At 48.3% G+C, this 21,310-nt stretch overlaps 1 protein-coding gene across 2 annotated transcripts in view; it reads left to right on the forward strand.

Moving 5' to 3' along the window:
• LOC111837148 (metabotropic glutamate receptor 4-like) overlaps positions 1 to 21,310 on the forward strand; it is a 222,035-nt gene that overhangs the window by 23,296 nt on the left and 177,429 nt on the right. For both annotated transcript variants that reach the window (XM_023798995.2, XM_023798994.2), the window contains exon 2: positions 7,453 to 8,376. In XM_023798995.2, the coding sequence (XP_023654763.2) occupies positions 7,858 to 8,376 (519 nt within the window). In that variant the 5' untranslated portion in view covers positions 7,453 to 7,857. The remainder of the gene's footprint in view (positions 1 to 7,452; positions 8,377 to 21,310) is intronic.

The following is a 21,310-nucleotide window of genomic DNA, read 5'->3' on the forward strand; positions in this document are numbered from 1 at the left end:
TGTGAAGGATGCATGGGCCCTCAGTAAATATAAGCCTGTTTTTCAGTCAATGCAGCATACAGTTTAGAAAGCACATTCAGACAGTCCTTGGAGCAGCTGGGGATTAAGGGCCTTGCTCAAGGGCCCAACATCATGACATTCAGTTCTAATCCACAGAGCCACAGCCTGCATCTTGCTGTTGACTAACTCCATACTTTTAAATTCTGAGTTGAATATTCATTTATGGATATTATAAGCATTTTCTGCCACGCTCCCTGAAAACGAGACTCGCTCCAACTCTGAGTCACTATGAAGGCGAAGTCACAGTGAAAGTGGGGGGGTCATGCCTGGGGTGGAGTCATGGTGGAGGCGGAGTTATGACGAAGAAGGCGGGGTCACCTGGACTGGCAGCAGCTGTACTCTGACATTGCCCTTGGGCCTTTTCCCCACATATTCCACATTCACACGGCAGAAACATGACACCTCGGCATATGTTAGGGTGTCAACAGCGGCAGAAATAGCCCTGACTGCCCCGTGTGTTGTCCCCAGTTTGTCTAACCCGTGATCACAGAGGACTCGCAGTGACGATCCCCCACTAAACTGCCAAAAGGCAGATGGATGATGGATGAAATATTTATGCCCCCCCCCCATTTGTTTTCAGGACCATAAATAAGGTAAATAAAACACTGTTCTATTTGGAGAATAGCTGTTAAATTTGCTGTGCTGTTCAACAGCCTGGGGCCCACCCCTAGAACATCACGGGGGCGTTGGGGGGGTGGCACGCTATCAGGGCCACCGTGCAGTGTCCTCACCACGGCCGGGGGGGGGGGGGGGTGTATCGTCAGGCCATGGCGGCTCCGGCTAACACTGCTTGTCCACCCCCACTGAGAAGGTTCCACTCCTTCAGTGCCTGGAAATGTTGCCGCTGAGGGTCGGGGGTGCATACTGGTCATGTGATAAATCACAGCATGACGTGAAATATTATTCCCCCCCGAAAAGTGGGCCACGGAGGGAGTCCGCAGTGAGCACCAAGTGAGCCTGTTTTTTATGTTTTATTTCCTAATGTCTGGCAGGCCTCCCTGGGGCCCGGAAACGCCGACTGCGACGAGAGTGACCTAAATACCAGCCTGCTGCGTGGACACTGTCCCCCCATCAGAGCCGTATCAGCCTCAAAGAGGGCAGCGTTTATTTAAAGGCAGAGTGAGAAACCCGGGGAAAGTGTTTGATTAGCCCCCCTGGAGCAGTTGCCGCTGAAGGACCAGGGATGTTTTTCAATACCAAGAACTCAAAGAACATGCTTTTGTCCCTGGCAAAAGCATTCATGCTAACTGGCCTCCCAAGAATGAACTTGGGACGCAATGAATCATGAGATTGTTCTCGTTGGCAAGGATGCAACTGATGCATCCTTTATATTTGGGGCTGAGCTGGAATGACATCTGGGGATTCTTACTGTCTGACATACTGCTGAACATGAGTACTGGAACTGTACTTCGCCAGCGGAAGATGACGTCAAAGGGGTGGGCGGGAACACAACAACAGTCAAGTATGCATATTGATAAACACCCCAGATATCAGGTTATGTTGGCAGCACAGACTGCTGAGAAAACAAGACACTTTTTCTGGGTTTACTTCCCACAGAAAGGAACCCAGTGTGCAATTTTAACGGAATCAGAGAGGAAAGATGGGCATCGTACAAAGCCAGGATTAAAAGGCTCGAGTCAGTCGGTGTGGCATTGTGGGAGCTGTTTGGGAGACGGTATAAACAGGCTTTTAATTAATATCTGATAGCAGTGCAGTACTGCCATTACAGGCAGGATATAATTATGCTGAGAATAATGGCCGTGTTGCACTGGGACACAAAAGAACGGGCATGGAGAGCCTGTCTGAGGCTGAGGGGGGTGCCAGCAAGCGTTATATAACGTGCAGTACTGCCGTCTTTGCAACCTGCACACAGCACGCGCTCTGTCTGTGTTTGCTGAGTATAACCGTGGCAAATATCTAAGATGGTTCTTATGAATGGTTTGGCAAACTGCAAGCAGTAAACAAACAACACATGTCCTCACGAGTCTGGCTTCCTGCTCGGTGTATAGGCATATATTCCGGCCTTCAAGGGAAGTGTGGCGAGCTGCCATCTTGTCGTGGGGGTCTCCAGACTCGCCTCCTGGGGATTCTAGGGCGGACTTCTGATCCCCCAGCGTTGGAAGGATGGATGGATGGATGGGTGGATGGATGGATAGAAAGATAGATAGATGGATGGATGATACATAGATAGATAGATGGATGGATGATATATAGATAGATAGATAGATGAATGGATGGATGCTTTAACTACAGGAATCTTTTGCAGTTTGCAAGATCCCAGAGTAGACACCGAATCGTAAATGCTCCCTGTTTTTGTTGTTGTAAATGCAGACGTGCAGAATGTTGTTTCGTGCCGGTCGCTTTGTATTGTATGATTTAATCAGACTGGTGAACTCTCTGTGGCACTGATTTGCATTGTCTTAAAAATATGATACAGTGCAAGATGCAACGTGAGAGAAAATAGCAGGTCCCGCCTGGCCGTCTCCGGAATGTTCCGCTCCTGGCCATCTGGACATGGCGGCTGGTGGCGCGTTCGGAGACGGTGAAGATGAGAGGAGCTGAAAGCGTGCAGTACGTGGACGTTTTCCGGAAGGTTCTCACGGGACACTTCTGCCGTGTGTTTGTATGAGAATGCAATTAAAACCACATCAAGAGCAGAGTCACGTAAAGAGAAGAGATTTATAAAAAATAAGGCCCAATATAATCAGCAAAATGCTATGTAAGAAAATGCTTCCTCACACAGAACTAAATATCAATGCAGTTGTAAAACATCAGGTCTTTGTTATTGTACAAGAAATTAAGTAAATAGCTCAACACTTATCAGAATATAATGTTGTACCTTAAAATAGGCTTTGTGGGGTAGAATTGTGTGCCTAGGTCCGGAAGGTTGCCAGTTTGAATTCTGGGTTCGGCAGAATGATCAAATCCCCGTTAACCCCAAATCAGTGCTCCAGGGGGCCCTGGATAAATGGCTGTCCCTGGACCCCAGACTTCAGTCACCCACTGGTGTCTATGTGTCTCAAGGGACTGCAATGGAATGTGTGAAAACTAACGAATGCCTATGTGCTTGGTATCATCGTCAAAACAGTATGCCGAAAACTGATTTAAAATCAGTTTTTATTTCATACAAATCTACTTTACCTTATTAAACCATTAACGCACGAGTGGTGTGTGCCTTGGTGGGTTGGACGTTTGATCCTGTGATCAGAAGGTGGTCGGTTCAAATCCCAGGGTCAGTAGAGTGAATACACCATTCGACACATGAGACCCTTAATCCCCCGTTGTTCCAGGGACTGTCTAACCCTGCTTTAAGAAAATGTGTGTCGCTTTGCAGAATAGCCTTCACTAAAATGACAAACCCATCCTTGACGTGTGTAGATTCATAGTGTAATCCCTACTCACAGTGGGGTAACAGGCTCTCACAGCCTGGGCTTTATTCACAGGGCGTGTGTTTACAGCAGCTCAGTGCTTCTGTAGGACTCAAGCAGGTCTCAGACTGCCGTTGGCTCCAAGGTCTCTCTTCGCCCCCCCCAAAAGCCCCCGCTCCCGTATTCCCGCCATTGCCTGATGTAATAACAGCCTAGGATCCTCTGCCTTGTTACTCGGTACTCTGCCTGCCACTCCGTTAAGTTAAAAGCGAGAGAAATGTACATCTCCAATGTGGCTCGAGAATATATTCCTCTTTTAACTTTAAAAAAAGCTTTCTTCGATCTTCCTTTCAGCTCTGCAATGAATACACCTCATTCATTATAGATTAGCTGTTAGGTGATGGGGATCTGACTATGTCTGCTGCAATGATCTTCATCCTGCGTCCCTCGAAGAGGCTGAGAGCCTGCAGGGATGGGATTTGACTGGGACTTGGAACTCCTGGATATCAGATGTCAGGGCCAATAGATCCAGCCTCCATCTTAATCTACAGCACAGGCAGGAAAATTGTAAATAGGACTTTCCACAACTTAGTTCTTCTTACTACTGTGTCGAATCCCCGCACAAGCCACCTTGAGTGAATTTATACAGTGTTTCTATTAATGGTTTTTCAGCATCTTCAAAATCAAAAATCTAGGTCAGTAGAGGCTGCTACTGTAGCATCTTTAATGGATCTTCTGTCTGACGATTTTCTTAGAGGGATCCATTGTAAGCTCAGGAATACTAGCATCTAACGTAATTATATACGGTCGGCCCTATGTGTCCAGGGGTTCTGTGTCCACGGATCAAAAATATTTGGGGAAAAAAAAATCCATAAAGTGCCAAAAAGCAAAACTTGAATTTGCCGAGCGCCCAGCACTACGCTGAATCCATGCCAATAAAGTGTAGGCATACCCTGCTGAAGGGTCTCTGTAATTGTATTTCCATATACAGTATACTACCATTGTTGTGTTTGTACTGAACATGTACAAACTTTTATTTCTTGTCATTATTCCTTAAATAATACAGTATAACAACTCCTTACCTAGCTGTCAGACCGTCGGGCGAGCAGGGAGCGGGGAATCAGGGTCGGGGACACGGAAATCCAGGAACAAGGGGGTTATTTTTGCAGAACAAGCAGGTACAATACGGTGGAGAAGTCAATGACGGAACTGGGGATACATACTCTGATGTGGATTTAAATACACAGGACTTAATAGAAACAACAAGAAACAGCTGGTAACAATCGGGATTTCACACAAGGTTAACAAGGGGGGCGTGGCACACAGGAGGATCGGACGATCGGGCGTGACACTAACATTTACTTTGTATTAGGTATTATAAGTAAACTAGAGATTATTTAAAATCTATGGGAGGATGTGCATAGGTTATATGCAAATACTATGCCATTTTATATAAAGGACTTGATTTTGGTATCCACATGGGGTCCTGTAACTAATCCCCCCCGGTTAACGAGGGACTGTATATGCTTGTTATAAAATACAGTCATAAAAATTAGAATGATGCAGGATTAACTTGCTGATTTGCAGAGCCCTGCATTCTCGCACATGCCAAGGTTTAAAAATGTTCACTAGAGCAGGCAGGGTTGTGCGGAGCAAAGGGGACAGAGCAGAGCTACAGAAGGTCTTCAGCACCAACGAACCCCCCACACTGGCTTTCATTTTATGTATTTCAACAGATGCTTTTATCTAAAGTGACGGCCAATTGAGAAAGCGGGGGTCAGCATGTGGGGGTTACACCGCCAACCTTGGGGTTTGAACCAGCAACCTTCTGGTCACAGCATACTAGCCTGCTGAGCCGCACAGCAGATTTCATGGCACTGATTGGTTGTTTGGAGAATTGCAAATGAATGCCAGCTAGAAATAAGCTACCCATTAACTCCCGATGATGGCGATTTACGACCGCAGTGTAGGCGGAAACAAGCCCCTAAAAATGGCTGATGATGATCAGCCCTGGGACTTGCTGTGCACTGGGACCACATGCAATACCTGCACTTACTGAAATGGAGCCCATGCTTCTGAGGTCAGGAGAGACTGGGCCAGAGTGTCACTGATCCCTGACGGCGTTACCCATTGCCTGTGGCCCACAGCTTGGTGAGATCTTACCCCCCCCCCCCCCCACTGCGGGATGCACTGGTCGCCGGATCCACTGTGAGGGTTACATTGGGAAGCCACTTTGCACGGCTGAGTTTACACGCTGGAAAATGCTGGGATACCAAACCGACTTTCTCGCCTGGTAGCAGTCAAGTGAGGAATGGAGGTTTTCCCGTGATAACAGACAGCTGCCTCTGTGTTTGTGTCGCACATTAACGTTGTTGTAATATCCCTGGCATCTCGCTGCATACACTCTGAAATCTATTACCTGCACAGTGAGAAATAGCACTGATCACATCTTTGTGGTGGCGGAGGGGGGGGGGGGGGGGTCACTGACGCATCTCCCAACATCCCCCCCCAGATATAGATAAATTAAGTGTGAATTATTTTCAGGTGGGCAGAGGTGAGTAATTTGTCTCTGGGGGAGATGGTAGGTTTCTGTCACTTACTCAACACACGCTATGAATGTCTGAAACCTGCCCCCCCCCGGAAGCTGCTGTCGCACCCTCCCCATCTGAAAATAAACATCTAACAGAAGCGTCATTTTACATGCCTCTTAATTCAATACTGAGGCGTTCGGCTCGTAGCAGCCATGGAGGGGGGGGGGGGATTGGGGGGGGGGGGGGGTGGTGCAGCTCTGCTCCTAAAAATACCCATAATTCTGGGATTCAGAATCCCTGTAGGATGTCTGCGACCCCATTGTGGTGCTTTGCACGCGAAGCCTGCGCTTGTTTTCACATGTGAGGGAATCGTCAGAAGACACAGTGATTTCCTCGCCTATTCTGTGAGGCACTGAGGTGTAATCGGCGTCTTCGGTGCTTTATTGGCTTTGTAATAAGAAATTAAACATTGGGGCAGATAAAGGGCTGCTGCATAGATCACGCTCTGACAAGTAGATGATCCTCCAACAAGCAGGCGCTGATAACGATTTAGTTATTTATTAGTATTGGAGAAGTCATAATCATCTGTTGGATGGATTCCATTACATGGAATTTGTTTAATCTAACACACATGTCTTTTCAGTACACTGATAAGCATATCGGTATTTATTACTGTCGCACACACTGATTTTTAGACTTTAAATGCAACAGACGTGCAACAACCATAAATACCCTAAATGCTGCTCCCATGGAAAAGTTTGCAGAGGCACTTCTCTAGCACTCCTCTGTGCTGCCTCTCACTGAGGCCGTATTTTAGGAAGACGCCCCGTGTGTGCCGGCTCGTGTGCGACCCTGAGTGACAGGAAGCAGCGGGCTGTGACTTTACGTGACAGCACAGTGGGGCACGGGACAGGAGGGGAGAGGGTGACAGGACAGTGAGGGAGAGGAAGGGACAGGGACACAGGACTGCAGGAGAGGGGACAGGAGAGGAAGGGAGGGGGTGACAGGACAGTGAGGGAGGGGAGGGGACAGGAGGGGAGGGGACAGGGAGACAGGACAGTGGGGGAGAGGAGGGGACAGGGACACAGGACTGCAGGAGAGGGGACAGGAGAGGAAAGGAGGGGGTGACAGGACAGTGAGGGAGGGGAGGGGACAGGAGGAGATGGGACAGGGAGACAGGATGGTGGGGGAGGGGACAGGACTGTGGGTGAGGGGAGAGAAGGGGAGTGGTGTGGTTAGGGGTGTTCTGTGCACCGCTGGGGGCTGCCATATGCTGGACTTGGGTTCCTAACTGCAAGCCAGTGCTTTGATTGTAATGTTGTGTGATGTGTGTCTCGCCATGCTTAATGCTGATGCATGCACAGCAATGCGACTAACAGGGTCAGGCCGTGTCTGACAGCCGGCCTCGGAGCCCGCGGGCCCCTGGGCCTCTTACACCTTCACCGTCAGCCGTCATCGTCTCTCCTCACCCTCCTCTCCTTCTCTCTTCCCAGGCTTCCCTTCGCTGGCTTTGGGAGGACATGCCTGCACCTCTGCAGGACTTGTCTGACTGACGGAGAACCGCTCCTGCGTCAGAGAAGGGGGGGATATTTAAAAGCCCGCAGCAGGGCCGAGTGGAGCACGCAGAAGCCGCTTACCTAGCGCCCCCCCCCCGTTACGCTTCCTGATGCCCCTGGAGACGGCTGTTCCTCATCCCGGGCTGTTTGGTAACTGCTCAGCGAGGAGAAAAGCTGAAGGCGGAGCTTAATCTGCTCTTATCTGGCGCGGCTCTGGGAAAGGACAGGAGGACGGCCTTTGAAAGGGCTTGGACTGAAGCACTTTGAAGTTTATCCCCAGAACAGGTAACTGTTTGGGCTTTTAATTTGAAGAGATTTCGAGCTAAAGTTTGGTCTGCCACTATGGCGCCACCCGCAGGCTGCTGGAGGGATCGCACTGGCCAGATCTTGGCGCTGGTCCTGATCTGCTGCTTGCTGGTCTCGCTGGAGGCCAAGCCCAGGGCACCGGGTCACACGCACCTGAACTCCATCCGCATCGACGGGGACATCTCACTGGGGGGGCTGTTCCCCGTTCACGCCCGCGGGAACGACGGTAAGGCCTGCGGGGAGCTCAAGAAGGAGAAAGGCATCCACCGGCTGGAGGCCATGCTGTTCGCGCTGGACCGTATCAACAACGACCCCGAGCTGCTGCCCAACATCACGCTGGGGGCCCGCATCCTGGACACGTGCTCGCGGGACACGCACGCCCTGGAGCAGTCGCTCACCTTCGTGCAGGCGCTCATCGAGAAGGACGGCACCGACGTGAAGTGTCTGGGCGGCGGCCCGCCCATCATCACCAAGCCCGAGCGCGTGGTGGGCGTCATCGGCGCGTCCGCCAGCTCCGTCTCCATCATGGTGGCCAACATCCTGCGGCTCTTCAAGGTAACGACTCTCTTTCTTATCGACGGGCGGCGCTCGCGGCTGACGGTTCCTCTCCTTCGGCTGGTTACGTTGCCCTGAGAGTCTGATCGGCCTCCTCTCCTCTCCTCCTCTCCATGACACCCCCATCAGAAGAGAAAGGCAGGGGCCCTTTCGAGCCCTCCCATGTAGTGATTATTTGTAGCCAGCAGGGGGCCCCCAAACCCTTGGGGCCCAATGTAAATGTGTGGTTTGAGTGGTGGTGATCCTGGCTGCGGGAGCAGGGGCCCTTCAGACGTGTACTCAGTGTCTTTGAAAAGGCTTCCTAATAGGATATTAGATTTATTTAATGCTCTGCATCGCTTTGACACCAAACTCATAAAAATGGAAATATGTTTCTTTTTATTCTCTGTCGTTCCATTTTTTTTGTCTGAATAAGAGTCTCTTCAGGTCTTCCAGGAGAACATAAGCATGGAATCGTGTGAGCGATTCTCATTATTTTGAAATCGTGCACCTGAGGAAAGTAAGCCTAAACTGAGCTGCGCACATACAGAAGGTGGAAGCTTAGCTTTTTCTGGGTCCGCATTTAAAAAGTCAATTTGGGGCCCCCCGTCTCTCCTAGAGTAGTGACTGTTAGCGCCAAAAGAGAGCCCCAAACCTTGGGGCCCCACGCGAAGGCGCCCAGGTGGCGCTGTTGCGCCTGCCTTCTCATTGGGGGGGGCTGGCCGACCGCTCCCTGTGTGCTGTGGTTCTAACTTTTATCAGATAAGCAGTCCAGCTCACAGATTTCCCGGCTGCGCGTGACCCTAAAACCCTCCGGTGTCAGAGCGTCAGGGGCATCGCTCTGCTGTCAGACTGGCTGTGGCGTTTATCTGAGCGGCTGCTTGAGATCCGTCACCTTCCATCTATTCCGGAATCCAGGAAAGCCTTGAAAACAGCGTGTCAGCTGTCGCGTGTAATGATATTTAATTGGGCATAAATCCTTGACTGCTTCCGTCTGCTAGGCTTGACCCTGCCAGGGAAGTCATCAAGAAATATCGGCACTTTCTGTTCTTTGTTTTTTTGTTGCATCTTTTGCCTCATTTGCCTTAAATAACGGCCAGCAGACAGTAACGACTCTTTAGCTTGTGGTGATACATGTTTTTTCCCCCACGTTTCGGTGTTTACGTGTTTCCATGCGTTCACATGCTCTCTACAGGCTCCCTTCATGTTTACATTCCCAGTATTTACTGATGCTCCTCTGTGCTCCATGGTCAATTTAAACACCGTCATCGGCTTCGGACGCGGTGGGACGGCACTCCGCGGTACCTTCCGGAAAGCCGGTACATCAATCACAGGCGAGATAAGACAGAGGATTATGCGGCATCTGATGTAATCCTGTGGTCAGGCCGTGGGGGTTGCCCTCTCGGGGTGGGTTGGGACCCCATCGTGGAAGCATCACAGCTGAGCTTAGTGAGGCTGTTGTGAGGTGATAAAACTCTTCTAGGCCCTGAGCAAATAACCTTTAAATATACAAGCAGACAGTGCGACAGACATCATAAATGCCGCAGGACTGTGATGAAGATCAACAGAGCTGCCCATAGATTTGCCTCATCGTGGCTTACAGATGCACGTCCCTGTAGGCCGTCCCTGTCGATCGATGATGATTTTCATATCGGCATGAGCTGTGTTATTTTGTTTAGCTGATTTCAGATCTTTAACCAAACTAACGGGGAGGTGAAACAGAGATTGTAGGGAAGACTCTAATCCGTTTATTTGACGCAGTTGGTGTACCGGACAAGACATTTGGATTATCCCAACCAGTTAAAAGCTCAGAGATAAGTCTGGCTTTCGGGACAACTAAAAAGGAAGATAGCAGACTGCTGCTGAAAGATATATAATTGCACATCCTTAGTAAATTTGCTGAAGCTTTGTGGTCGGGGCTTGTAAAGGATTTACCGTTGGTTTGGGGGTAACTTTTAGCTTAGCAGAAGAAAGGGAGGGATTTCAGATTGGGGACAGACTTCGCGGAGGCAGGACGGGGCTAAGTTTAATGTCAGCTCACCAGCAATGAAGAAAATCAAGACCAATTTAGCTCAAATCGCAAAGCAGAGGCTTTGGGAGCGGGGGGCCTCGGCCAGCATATTGGATGTCATGGTAACCTTGCCTAGATGCCTGATGACCAATTAGAGAGCTCGACATGACTACAGGGGATGAGACTGAGAGGTTTTCCTTCAGTTTTACTGAAGACCCACCATGTTTGAGTTGGCGGGTGTCTGTCAGGGCTTTCAGAAGCCTGGTTTGCGGGTGTCTGTCTGAGGGCTTGCGGAAGCCTGGTTGGCGGGTGTCTGTCTGAGGGCTTGCGGAAGCCTGGTTGGCGGGTGTCTGTCTGAGGGCTTGCGGAAGCCTGGTTGGCGGGTGTCTGTCAGGGCTTCCAGAAGCCTGGTTGGCGGGTGTCTGTCTGAGGGCTTGCAGAAGCCTGGTTGGCGGGTGTCTGTCAGGGCTTTCGGAAGCCTGGTTGGCGGGTGTCTGAGGGCTTGCAGAAGCCTGGTTGGCGGGTGTCTGTCAGGGCTTTCGGAAGCCTGGTTGGCTGGTGTCTGTCTGAGGGCTTGCGGAAGCCTAGTTGGCGAGTGTCTGTCTGAGGGCTTGCGGAAGCCTGGTTGGCGGGTGTCTGTCAGGGCTTTCAGAAGCCTGGTTGGCGGGTGTCTGTCTGAGGGCTTGCGGAAGCCTGGTTGGCGGGTGTCTGAGGGCTTGCAGAAGCCTGGTTGGCGGGTGTCTGTCAGGGCTTTCGGAAGCCTGGTTGGCGGGTGTCTGTCAGGGCTTGCGGAAGCCTGGTTGGCGGGTGTCTGTCAGGGCTTTCGGAAGCCTGGTTGGCGGGTGTCTGTCTGAGGGCTTGCGGAAGCCTGGTTGGTGTGCTCCCTCACTTTAAAGGCTGGTGATCCGAGCTGACGCCCACAGTCTGAGCCCACTATGCCGGATCAGCCACTTGACTCGACGATCCGAGCCGCTTACCAGCGGTGCTCCCTGGCTGAATTACGTTAGTGTGATACTGCTTCGGGGGTGGGCTCCACCCCTCCTGCCCGTATTCTTGCCCGCTGTACCAGTTCTCTGGCTTTGTGGGTCTGAACGGAAACACCTCACCTGGCACAGTTGAGGAAAATCACCCATTTTGGGCGGGGAACCTGTCTTCCTTCTCACGGTGGGGGTGTGTGGCCTTTCTTCCATGAACATCCAGGTATAAAAATCCACAAAGCGTCAACAGGACAAGAAGTGTTTAAGATGCGTTTGTTGGAAACATCTGGTAAACAAGTGTGTGGCAATACGTCTCACATGTCATTGATCCTGGGGACGCTCTAATTCACAGTGACTTGCGGAGTTCGTGTGGAATAATGTTAGTTTACCGCTGGTGGAGCTCCAGGGGCAACGGTGACCTGCTTAGGGCAGATTGGAGGGAGGTGAAGAAGAAGGAGGTGAAGGAGAAGGAGGCTCAGCCAGGCCCCTGGGTCTCCCCCTCCAGGAGCAGCGACCCCCGGCAGCTCTCTCGCTCTTCCCTCATTACCATCCGGCACGCTGTCCTCCTCGGCCTGTTTCTCGTCTCCCCAGCACTCCCCAGGCGCTCAGAGGCGCTCATCGCCTTCCCGACGGTCGAGACGACTCAGACATACAAACATCTTTTGTAGAACTGACGGAATCATGGCCCCAAGATCATCCGGCATCTTTTCACGCAAGCTGATTTCTACATTTTTTTTCTGACATAAATCCACATTTGCTGCTGATCGAAACTGACAGAGGGTGTAGTATTTGGGGGCCGTGGAAACGGTTGCTATGACAGGAAGGGGGGGTGTGTGGCCTGGGCCATCTCCAGGGCAACGATCAGGTGACCTGGTCTAGTTGTGCTGACTCCATCTACCTGCTCCTCTTCCTAATTTGTGAGTCTAAAAATGGGTGTTCACCTTCTTCAGTTCCAGTAAACCTAACAATTTCCTTCATACTCTGTTTAGTACCATAGTATTCTAATGGAATATTGTAATACTACAAGGTAATACTCAAGTTAGTATTGTAACGGCACTTTTAAATACTGCAAAGCAGTGTTTCTCAATCCAGTAATCTAGTCCATACTTTTGCTCCCTCCCAGCTCCCAGAACACCAGTCCTTGGAATTCAGCAATCTTGATTGGCTGGGGGCGGGGAGGGAGCAAAAATGTAGCCTGTGTGGGGTTCCCTGAGGACTGGATTAAGAAACACTACTGCAGAGTAATGATCTATTTACTGCTGTAACACAATCTTCAAATACTGCAGTACCACGATGTAATACTCAGTTTACTACTGTACTGCTGTTCTCTCTATTACTGTCTCTATTACTGTAATACAATAGTAGCTGTAATATTGCAATGCAATAATTGATTTACTATTGTACTACATCTTTTCAATATTGCAGAGTGCTCTGTTTACTACTGTGGTATTCTGTTGGCATATTGCAGTCCTGCAGAGTAATGGTTGTGGTCTGTATGTTCACCGCGATCATCCAGGGTCAGAGTGTTACTTATAATGAGCAGCACATCTGTCCTCTTCCTGGGTGTCGTACCCTTTTCACATCCAGGTGCTCAGGTGAGCTGCTGTGGAAAGTTCTCAGCATGTGTGTGTTTATGCTTTCTCAGCTGTTGACAAAAATCCCCAGAGAGCGGTTGCTACAACAGGATCCCCGAGACAATTCCCCTCCAAGCCTCTGGGGGCGCCCTCTCAGTATCATGCCCCTGCCGAAAGTGGCTCTTTGCTGCAGGGATTTTCCACATGCAGGCAGAGCTGTTTCGGAACTAATAATCACAACACTAACGCTTTTCCCCCCCCACACAATTCATCTATTTCCTTGTTTCTGAAAACAAAGCGATGAGTCAGAGAATCTCCATCTTTGTACTTTCTCATACAATTTTTGCTGAGTCTCTCTTGGCAGAATATTAATAAAACATTCTGGTGTAATCTGTGGCTCAAGTAAGAGGGTTTTTGTAGAGGGGGGGTCCTCATCAGGCCTTGTTGTTGGCAGTGAAGGGCAGTAATTACGATCTTGTCATACACAACTACTCGCAGGGGGCTACATGCGCTGTCCAATCAGTCTGCTTTCATGTAAAACCCCTTTTTTTGTCATCTTTCTATGTGTCAGTGAATTTTTTTGTCCTGGGAGAAATTTCTGCAGGCTGCTCACCTTGTCATACTTTCATAATTCAGGTGTTACGCTGCCAGCTTCCACGCATATAGTAAATATTATATGTATAATTTTGTGAGAAGTACCTTCAATACTAAGTGACCGATCTATACTGGGTTGCTGTTGAAGTATTTTCTTAGAGCATAAAGAGAATGATAAACATCTGTCTATGTGCGAGGTCAACATATTGCATCTGAGATCATCAGATGAGGTCTGACATCAGATGAACTTTATTGATCCCAGGGGAAAATTCTAGAAAAAAAAGGTGAAGTCCAATCCATCAGGGAATCGAACGAACCTTGGTCTTCAACGTGACAGGTGTGGATATTAACAGTTCACTAAAAAGGACAAGGTTAACTGTTTGCAGGTGAGGTCTGTTTAAGTTCATTTTGGAATCAGTGGAAATGGGAAGTGGAGAAGTCAGCAGAATTTAATGATTTTTATTAATCAAAAATAAGGCAACCGGGTGCCTACAGACCTGAGAGAAGCTTCCAGCATCGTCAGCCTCCGTGACCAGCAGAGCAGTGAGCAGAATGATGTCCTCCACGAGGCATCATCCCATCACAGTTTGGTCATCATGTTTTCTTAACCACATCCGGCAGAGATTCAATGATAAACAAAACCGAAAGCGACGGCTTCCTTTGCTCCCATGCGTTCTCTGCATCGCTAATGACCAGGAATACCCTGACAATGAAAGGGATACGTGGGCCCATTGCTGAACATTTCTCCTGAAGCAGGTCTTGTCGGGAACATCATGGAGTAAATCAATAAGGGGTTTTTAATGAGGACTCCTCCGTCGCATCAATCGAGGCCCCGCAGGAGCTGCACGAGAGAACAGAGAAAAATGCGACACTGCAGACGCTGGTGATGCAGAAGCTCTGTGTTTTCTACTAATTAGCTTCTCCGCGCACCTTACAGCCAGGCTGGAAAGTAAGACCCCCAGATCCGTAAGTCATCCTGGGCTGGGTTGGGCGGGAAGCACAACAATGTCTGCCTCTGGATGACATTCGTGTTTCCATGGTGATTTATCACCCAGCTCTTGAGAGCACAGGTTACTCATTAATGAATTCCCTCTGGCCTTCTTCGGATTAACTGCTTCTTTAAGGTTTTCCTGGCCTCGGCTGGGTGGATGGGAGCAGTTCGCTGCAGGGCTCTAGGACTTCTCTGAGATTTATGGCGTTCCGGGGTTTTGCACGACTGCTCTTTTTTTTGTGACCTGGTGGTAGCACATCGTATCACACCTCCTGGGTTGCCCTCACCCTGTGTCCAAGGAATGTCCCGTCTTCCCTCTGAGTTAGCTGGTCTTCCGCTTCCTCTAACAGTCCCCAGACACACAGTCCAGTCAGCTGGTGCCTCTAAATGACCTCATGCTCAGCACTGCATCAGGTCCAAGCTGTTTGGGATAAGGAACTGAAAGATAGATTTATGTGTTTGTCTTTGCATTTCTTAAGCATCCCTCGTCCTGTCGAAGTGCAGTAATAAAGTCCGGCAGTCCTGGCTCTCTGTGCTGCCTCTAACGACTCCATGACCTTTTGTAATGGCTTGTGGGAAATATGTCAGTCCTGTGAATCTTTCGTCTTTTAGTTACTTAAAGATTTAAAGGCAATAAAAGCTTGTCCAAGTGGGTATATGGAGGGCTTGATTGCAAACTGCCCGAACTACATTTCTGTCCTGTCCTCCTTCCCTGGGGTGTGTGGGATAGTGAAAATTACCTAGGAACAACGCCCAGTCACATCTGCATTGATTGAAATTGTTGTCAAGGAAGCAGCGGCTGAATAGAGATAGGTGCTTCTATGTGGGATCCAGTTGCTTTTGCAGGTCCTCCTCCTTCGCGGTGAAAATGCCGCACGCTCTCACTAGCACTGAAGCTGCTGTATGTAGAAGTCAAGTGTAGCACATCGCTAATCCTGTTGGGGCTAATCCTGCTATTCTCCCCATGTCAAAAGGCTAGGCTAATGATAATGCTAATGATAATGCTAGGTGAATGTTACGTGACTTGGAGAGGGTAAGTAGGGGTGTGTGTATGTCCGTCCCGTTGCCACCCACAGCTGCGTGCTTGGCTGAGTAAGCGGGGGCGAGTGGGAAAGTGCCCGTCTGGCATAGACACTGGCCACCCGTGCCACTATAACTGCTGAATCAGATGGGAGCCGGCAGTTAAGGCGCCCCAGGCTGTTCCTGTGACTGCGGCCATGTTTGTTAAACCACGTTTCTCCTTGTTCCACCTTAAGGAGGACATGAGGTACATAAACGCAGGAATAGAAGCTGCTGGTGCTTTCAGACGAGGCGTATCTTGGCTGTGTAATGTACCTCTCCCAGTGACATGGGGAATCTTACCGCCTCGTCTCCCCTGGGGTGGGTGAGGCCTCTGAGGGTGATCCATGGTTCCACTTGAGTCTACTTCCTCCACACGCTTCGCTGGAGAGAAGGCAGCCTTAAGCCATGAGGCAACACCAGCCCCGGAGTTCGGGCTCACGCTGAAGACTGTGGCAGGAGCCCACACATGCTCCTAGGGGATACAGAGTTGTTGGTGGGAGCTCGAGTGTAATGGCTACTTGTGGCCAACAGGGGGCACAATCCTTGAATGCACGGTTAAAGTGGAGGTAAACATGCTTCAGAACCCAGGCTCCCCCCCCCCCCCCATCATAATGGAAATGTTGCGGGGGGTCAGTGGGAACGCCCTGACACAAATCCAATTAATGTAGTGGTTAGCCCAGTCTTCGCTGAGGCCATTTCTACAGATATTTATCTCTTTCTGTCAAAGAGCTGTTAGTGCCCCTGCTGACATTCTTAGATGCGGAAGGGGGGGATAGAAGATTAAAAGATTAAAGCCACAATTCACTTCCTCTCTCTCTCTAAGAAACTGCAGAAAATTCAGTGCTGGCATCTCCACAGTCAATGAGCACTGAAGATTACAGAGATCAGCTGTAAATCACCTCTGATTTTTCTCCTTTTCAAAGTCACATTTATGATGGGATAATCATGTATTGAAAAAGGGTTCATTGTAAATGAACATCTTTTAATTTGCAACACAAACCACAGACATGATGATATATATGGAAGTCAGTTGTGGTGTGTAAAAACAGAACAGATTCAAGCAAGCGGAAAAATCACCCAGGGAAATGTCATAGTTGTCTTTACCTGCCCTGCTCAGAGGTGACATCGGCTCCTTAAATATAGCAACAAATTCTGACATTAACAAATGCCAAAACAAAGTAAAAATCAATGAGAAGTTAGGGACAGGGGAAAAGAAACCCCTGGCACTCATCAGTCATCCCGGCTGCTCTTCATCAAGGCCAGAATTTACAGCAGTGTTTTGAACTCTGGGGAAAACAGAGGAATCAGCCTGATTGGTAGCTCAGCTGACAGGCTCATTCTGACTGCTGTGACAGTCCTCATGCTCTTCTTTTGAGTCAGTATCACTGGGTTCGACTTTTTCTCTTGGAGAAAGGTAGTGAGCAGAGAGAAATATGCCCCCACTTTCACGGGGTTTCCCTGTCAGGAGGTCCCCATACTCACCAAGAGTTCTAGGGCCAAATCGATCAACAATTAAAAGGTGAATCAGAGAAACACTGCTGCTTTCATAACCCCAGGTTTGGAAAAACCTCCAATTATTATTCATCCACTTTCATTTCCGGCCTTTGGTGAGGAAGTTTGGTTCGCTGTGACTCATTTTGCAGGGAACGAAGAAATCCCCACATAAACGTAAAATAACAGCTCTAGGGGTCTAATCAGAATGTTTTATCTGCATGTCAGGGACAGACTAGCTGTAATCTTCACCTCCTACCCTTGGTTTGAAGGCAAATGACGCACCTAAACATGTGGAAAAAAACACTTCAGAGACATTTGGAATGATCTCCGCAATTTGTAAATGTCAGTAAAGGGCCGGCTTGCTGTTCGCTGCCTGGAGTAAATGTCCCTGCGGTTCGGACGCCTGTTTCTCTCCGAGTGGATTTTCCGTCTTGGTCCTACCCCTTTGATGTGTGCTGAAAGAAGCCTTGCAGTGAGCGTCCCCCAGATGTGCACAGCTGTCACTGCAAGCTACGTCTGCTTATTTATTTGATTTGCTATCTCCGTCTGGCACACTGGCTCAGATTTAGCGTGGCACATCTGGATAACGCCAAGGCAAGCATCGTGGCCACGCCCACGGCGAACACTGGCGGACAAGTACCACCGGACCTGATCTGCACTGTCTCATGGCTGATGCAGTTTACATTCTGAGAAAGGATTTTATACTTATATATAAGTATAAAATATAGAAACCTGTGGAAACAGTGCATTAAATGTTTAATTTGATTAAATGAGTTTTAAAAGTATTGTTATTGTCTTTGTGAAATCTGTTACTTTTCATCGAATTACAGAGTGCTAAGTTAAAGTTAATAGGTGACCCAGTGGTTAGGGCGGTTCTGGTGGGATTGTGGGTTTGAATCCCGTCTATGCTCTTTGCATGGAGTTTGTGCGCCGTCCCTCTGCTGTGTGTGTGTGTGTGTGTGTGTGGGGGGGGGGGTTTAGCGCGCCGGTTTCCTTTTGCAGTCCAAAGACTGAGTAGTCTGTTTAGTGTGTTTAAATTGCTCACAGAGCATAAGTACATGTGCCCCCTACTATGGGCTAGCAGCCCTGTGCCCTGTGCCCTGTGCTGCCTGGGATAGGCTCCAGGCCCCCACACCCCTGTTCAGTGTAAGTGGATGGAAGATAGATGAAATCATTATTGGTTCAGTGTCTGTTTGAGGGGGAAATTAAACAGGTTTACGGGAGTACTCCCCATGAGGTCCACAGTCGGACTTTTGGACCAAAACGTACATTTAATGATGAATTTGCTCGTATTACCATCTCTCATACAAAAAAACCAAATCCACAGTTTTGCAGCTGTTTGTGCATTCTGCCCATACTTAGACTCTCATGATCTGTACTGTGTTTTGGCATTTGTTACCCTCAGATTTAATTGTTATACGTTAGCAGCCAATGTCACCTCTGAGCAGGGCAGGTGCGGACAACTGTGACGTTTCCCTGGGTGATTTTTCCGCTTGCTTGAATCTGTTCTGTGTTTACACATCACAATCCACTTCTATTATATTATCTAAAAACCACATGAGAATAAAGGCTGTGGCTTGTATTGGGGAGTTAAAGATGCGCATTCATTTGGCAGTGAAATGAGCTGGCAAACAGCTCGGGTTCGGTACCGGGACGGCCATCTTTCACAACAATGAACCATCTAGGACTCATCCCTGGACAAGACCAGGCATCACATCCACTAGCTTTTCATTTGAGAATGGTCTGTGCTTTTCCCAAACCTATCAGAGTCATGGATTCCTGTAGCCGTGGCGATAACACCTACTCACAAACGCCATGACTCGCCCACATCCCATTATCTTGGCCAGTCGATTAGAGTCAAAGCCGGGCTGCAAAGTCAAGGATGCTGGAGGAGTTAACTAGCTCTGCTCACTCTGCGGTCGACCCTGGCAGGAACATGGCCGCGCAGACCAAATGTGCATGAAAGGGAGCTTTCAGACGCCGGGATCGATCGCGGTCCAGGATATGGGTCATGAGTCGATATCAAACTCACACCCCTCTGGCCGTCGGTGAGCGAGGTGGGGGGTGTAATGAAGAAGGTGATAACTCAGCATGTCTGCAGTGATGTCATTCCTGGCTCCTTACACCCCGCTACCCACCCCCTCGTGAAGTCGCCGCTCGGCCATTGTCTAGCATTTATTATGAAGATTTAACCAGCTTTGCAAGCAAAACTGAAACCAAAACTGCAGGAACCTTTGAGTTGTTTCTAATGTGCTTGGGTAGAGTACATACTCAGAGTTCCTTGCTATTTAAACATTACAGACTGTCCTTCTTCATGTCAGCATCAGCCTGGTGACAAACATTAAACTTCTATGCCACTAGAGTATTAAAGCACTGTAAGCCTTCTGAAATTTTCCCCCAGCCAGGAGAGTCAGATGCTGGGTTAGAACTGGTCTGCTCTCATTGGGCTCACTTTCTGAAACTGTCTAACTGGATCTACTGGATGGAGACCAGTAGACTGAGTTGTACCGAACAGTGGATCTCTCTGAACATTGAAGATCCACTGAAGCTCTTCTTGCTCAAGAAAATGAGGCTGAGAACCTCAGAAGTGTGTTTAGACCTGAACAATGCAAGAGAAGCTTAATTTCCATATGGGCCCTGTAGTGAGAAGGTGAGTGTGGTGAGTGTGGTTTAAAAGGCTTGAGAGACACTGTGAGATTTCTGTACTGCCTATTAAATGCGTGCCTATTAATCTACCAGCGATGTACAGGTGAGGATCACTTGGAACCGGAGAACCTGGGGTTAAGGGCCTTGCTCAAAGGCTCAATGGTGATGTGATTACTCTGAAGGGATTCAAACCTAAAAGATTCTGAACACAGATCCTTACCCTATTGAGCTACAATCCACCCTACAATAAAAAGTTGATGAATGATATATAGTATATGTTAGTAATAATACAAGTGTAGATAAAATTACATTTTTAGATTTCTTTGTATTGCCCATAACACAGGGAAAACCACAAACTGTACAGTGAAATTTGTGGGTTTTGTCTTTGCATAGAAAGACCCCTTTTCAGAGAAGACTGTAGCACCTAGTAGCTGTTAAAATTGAATTTCACACACTGACAGTGTGCTTCATTCACTTTTTGAACTTCAAAGATCTTCACAAGTTCAGCTGACTGGTTATTTAAGGACTGAGAAGTCAGCAGTCTGTGAGTGAACAATGAGGGAACTTTGAAAAGGTGGGGGGTGGCGTGTGCATGTGTGACTAGTGAGGGGATGGCCTGGTTTGTCAGTTTGGTTTTAAAATGCTCTGTTTAATTAAGAAGGGAAGAGATGAGTAGTGCACACATACTTTGTGGTCTCTTAGCATTCTCTGCTGCCCCTGTTTTTCCCCACACTTCCTTTTTAAGCTAATTTAGCTATCCCCAGATGTCCTGTTTAAGCTAGGTTAGCTATCAAACACTTCTTGTTCAAACTAGTTTAGCCATCACCACAATTCATGTATAATCTAGTCTAGCCATTCCCACAGTTTCTGTTTATGCTAGTTTCGATATCTGTTCACTTCTTGTTTAACTAGTTTAGCTATCCCCACACTACCCGTTAATGCTAGTTTAGCTATCCCCATACCTCATGTGTATGCTATTTTAGCTGAATGGATGGCAACTTTGGTCAGCTGGCTAGAGTGAGACACATTTTCGTGCATGTAACAGTTTCATTACCTAGTAAATAGTTTGTAGGGTTTCCAAACTACCCCAATGCTTTTGATGTAGCTACTTTTAGGTTTCAAATGGAATAATATAGATTTCTTGTGTCAGCAACAGAGTCTGAAAGCGTGAGTTGTATGAGATGTGTTAGAGCTGGCAACCCTGTACATAGCTAATGTTGACTGATGTCATCCAGTAGTTAAGATGAAATGACAGTTAAAGTAGGGATCTTCTAAATGAGCAAATTAGCTACATTTTTCAAATACATTCAAAATTTAAAGCTGAAATAAAGTAGAGTACAATGTACAATGAACTAAGTACTATGAAAGTCTTCCGTGCATGCTCTCCTTGCAACAGTACAGTAAAATAGATAGACAGACAGATAGACAGATTGATAGACTGATAGATACATAAACAAGTACGTAAGCAAATAAATTAAGATAATGGCACACCAAAAGAGCAACCTTCTGGCACAAGCTTTAGATGTGGTTATATTAGGGCAGATTAGATGTGGTTAGATTAGGACAGATTGGATGTGGTTCGATTAGATGTGGTTAGATTAGGGCA

This window comes from Paramormyrops kingsleyae, chromosome 18 (genome assembly GCF_048594095.1).
Source record: "Paramormyrops kingsleyae isolate MSU_618 chromosome 18, PKINGS_0.4, whole genome shotgun sequence".
NCBI classification, from domain to species: Eukaryota; Metazoa; Chordata; class Actinopteri; order Osteoglossiformes; family Mormyridae; genus Paramormyrops; species Paramormyrops kingsleyae.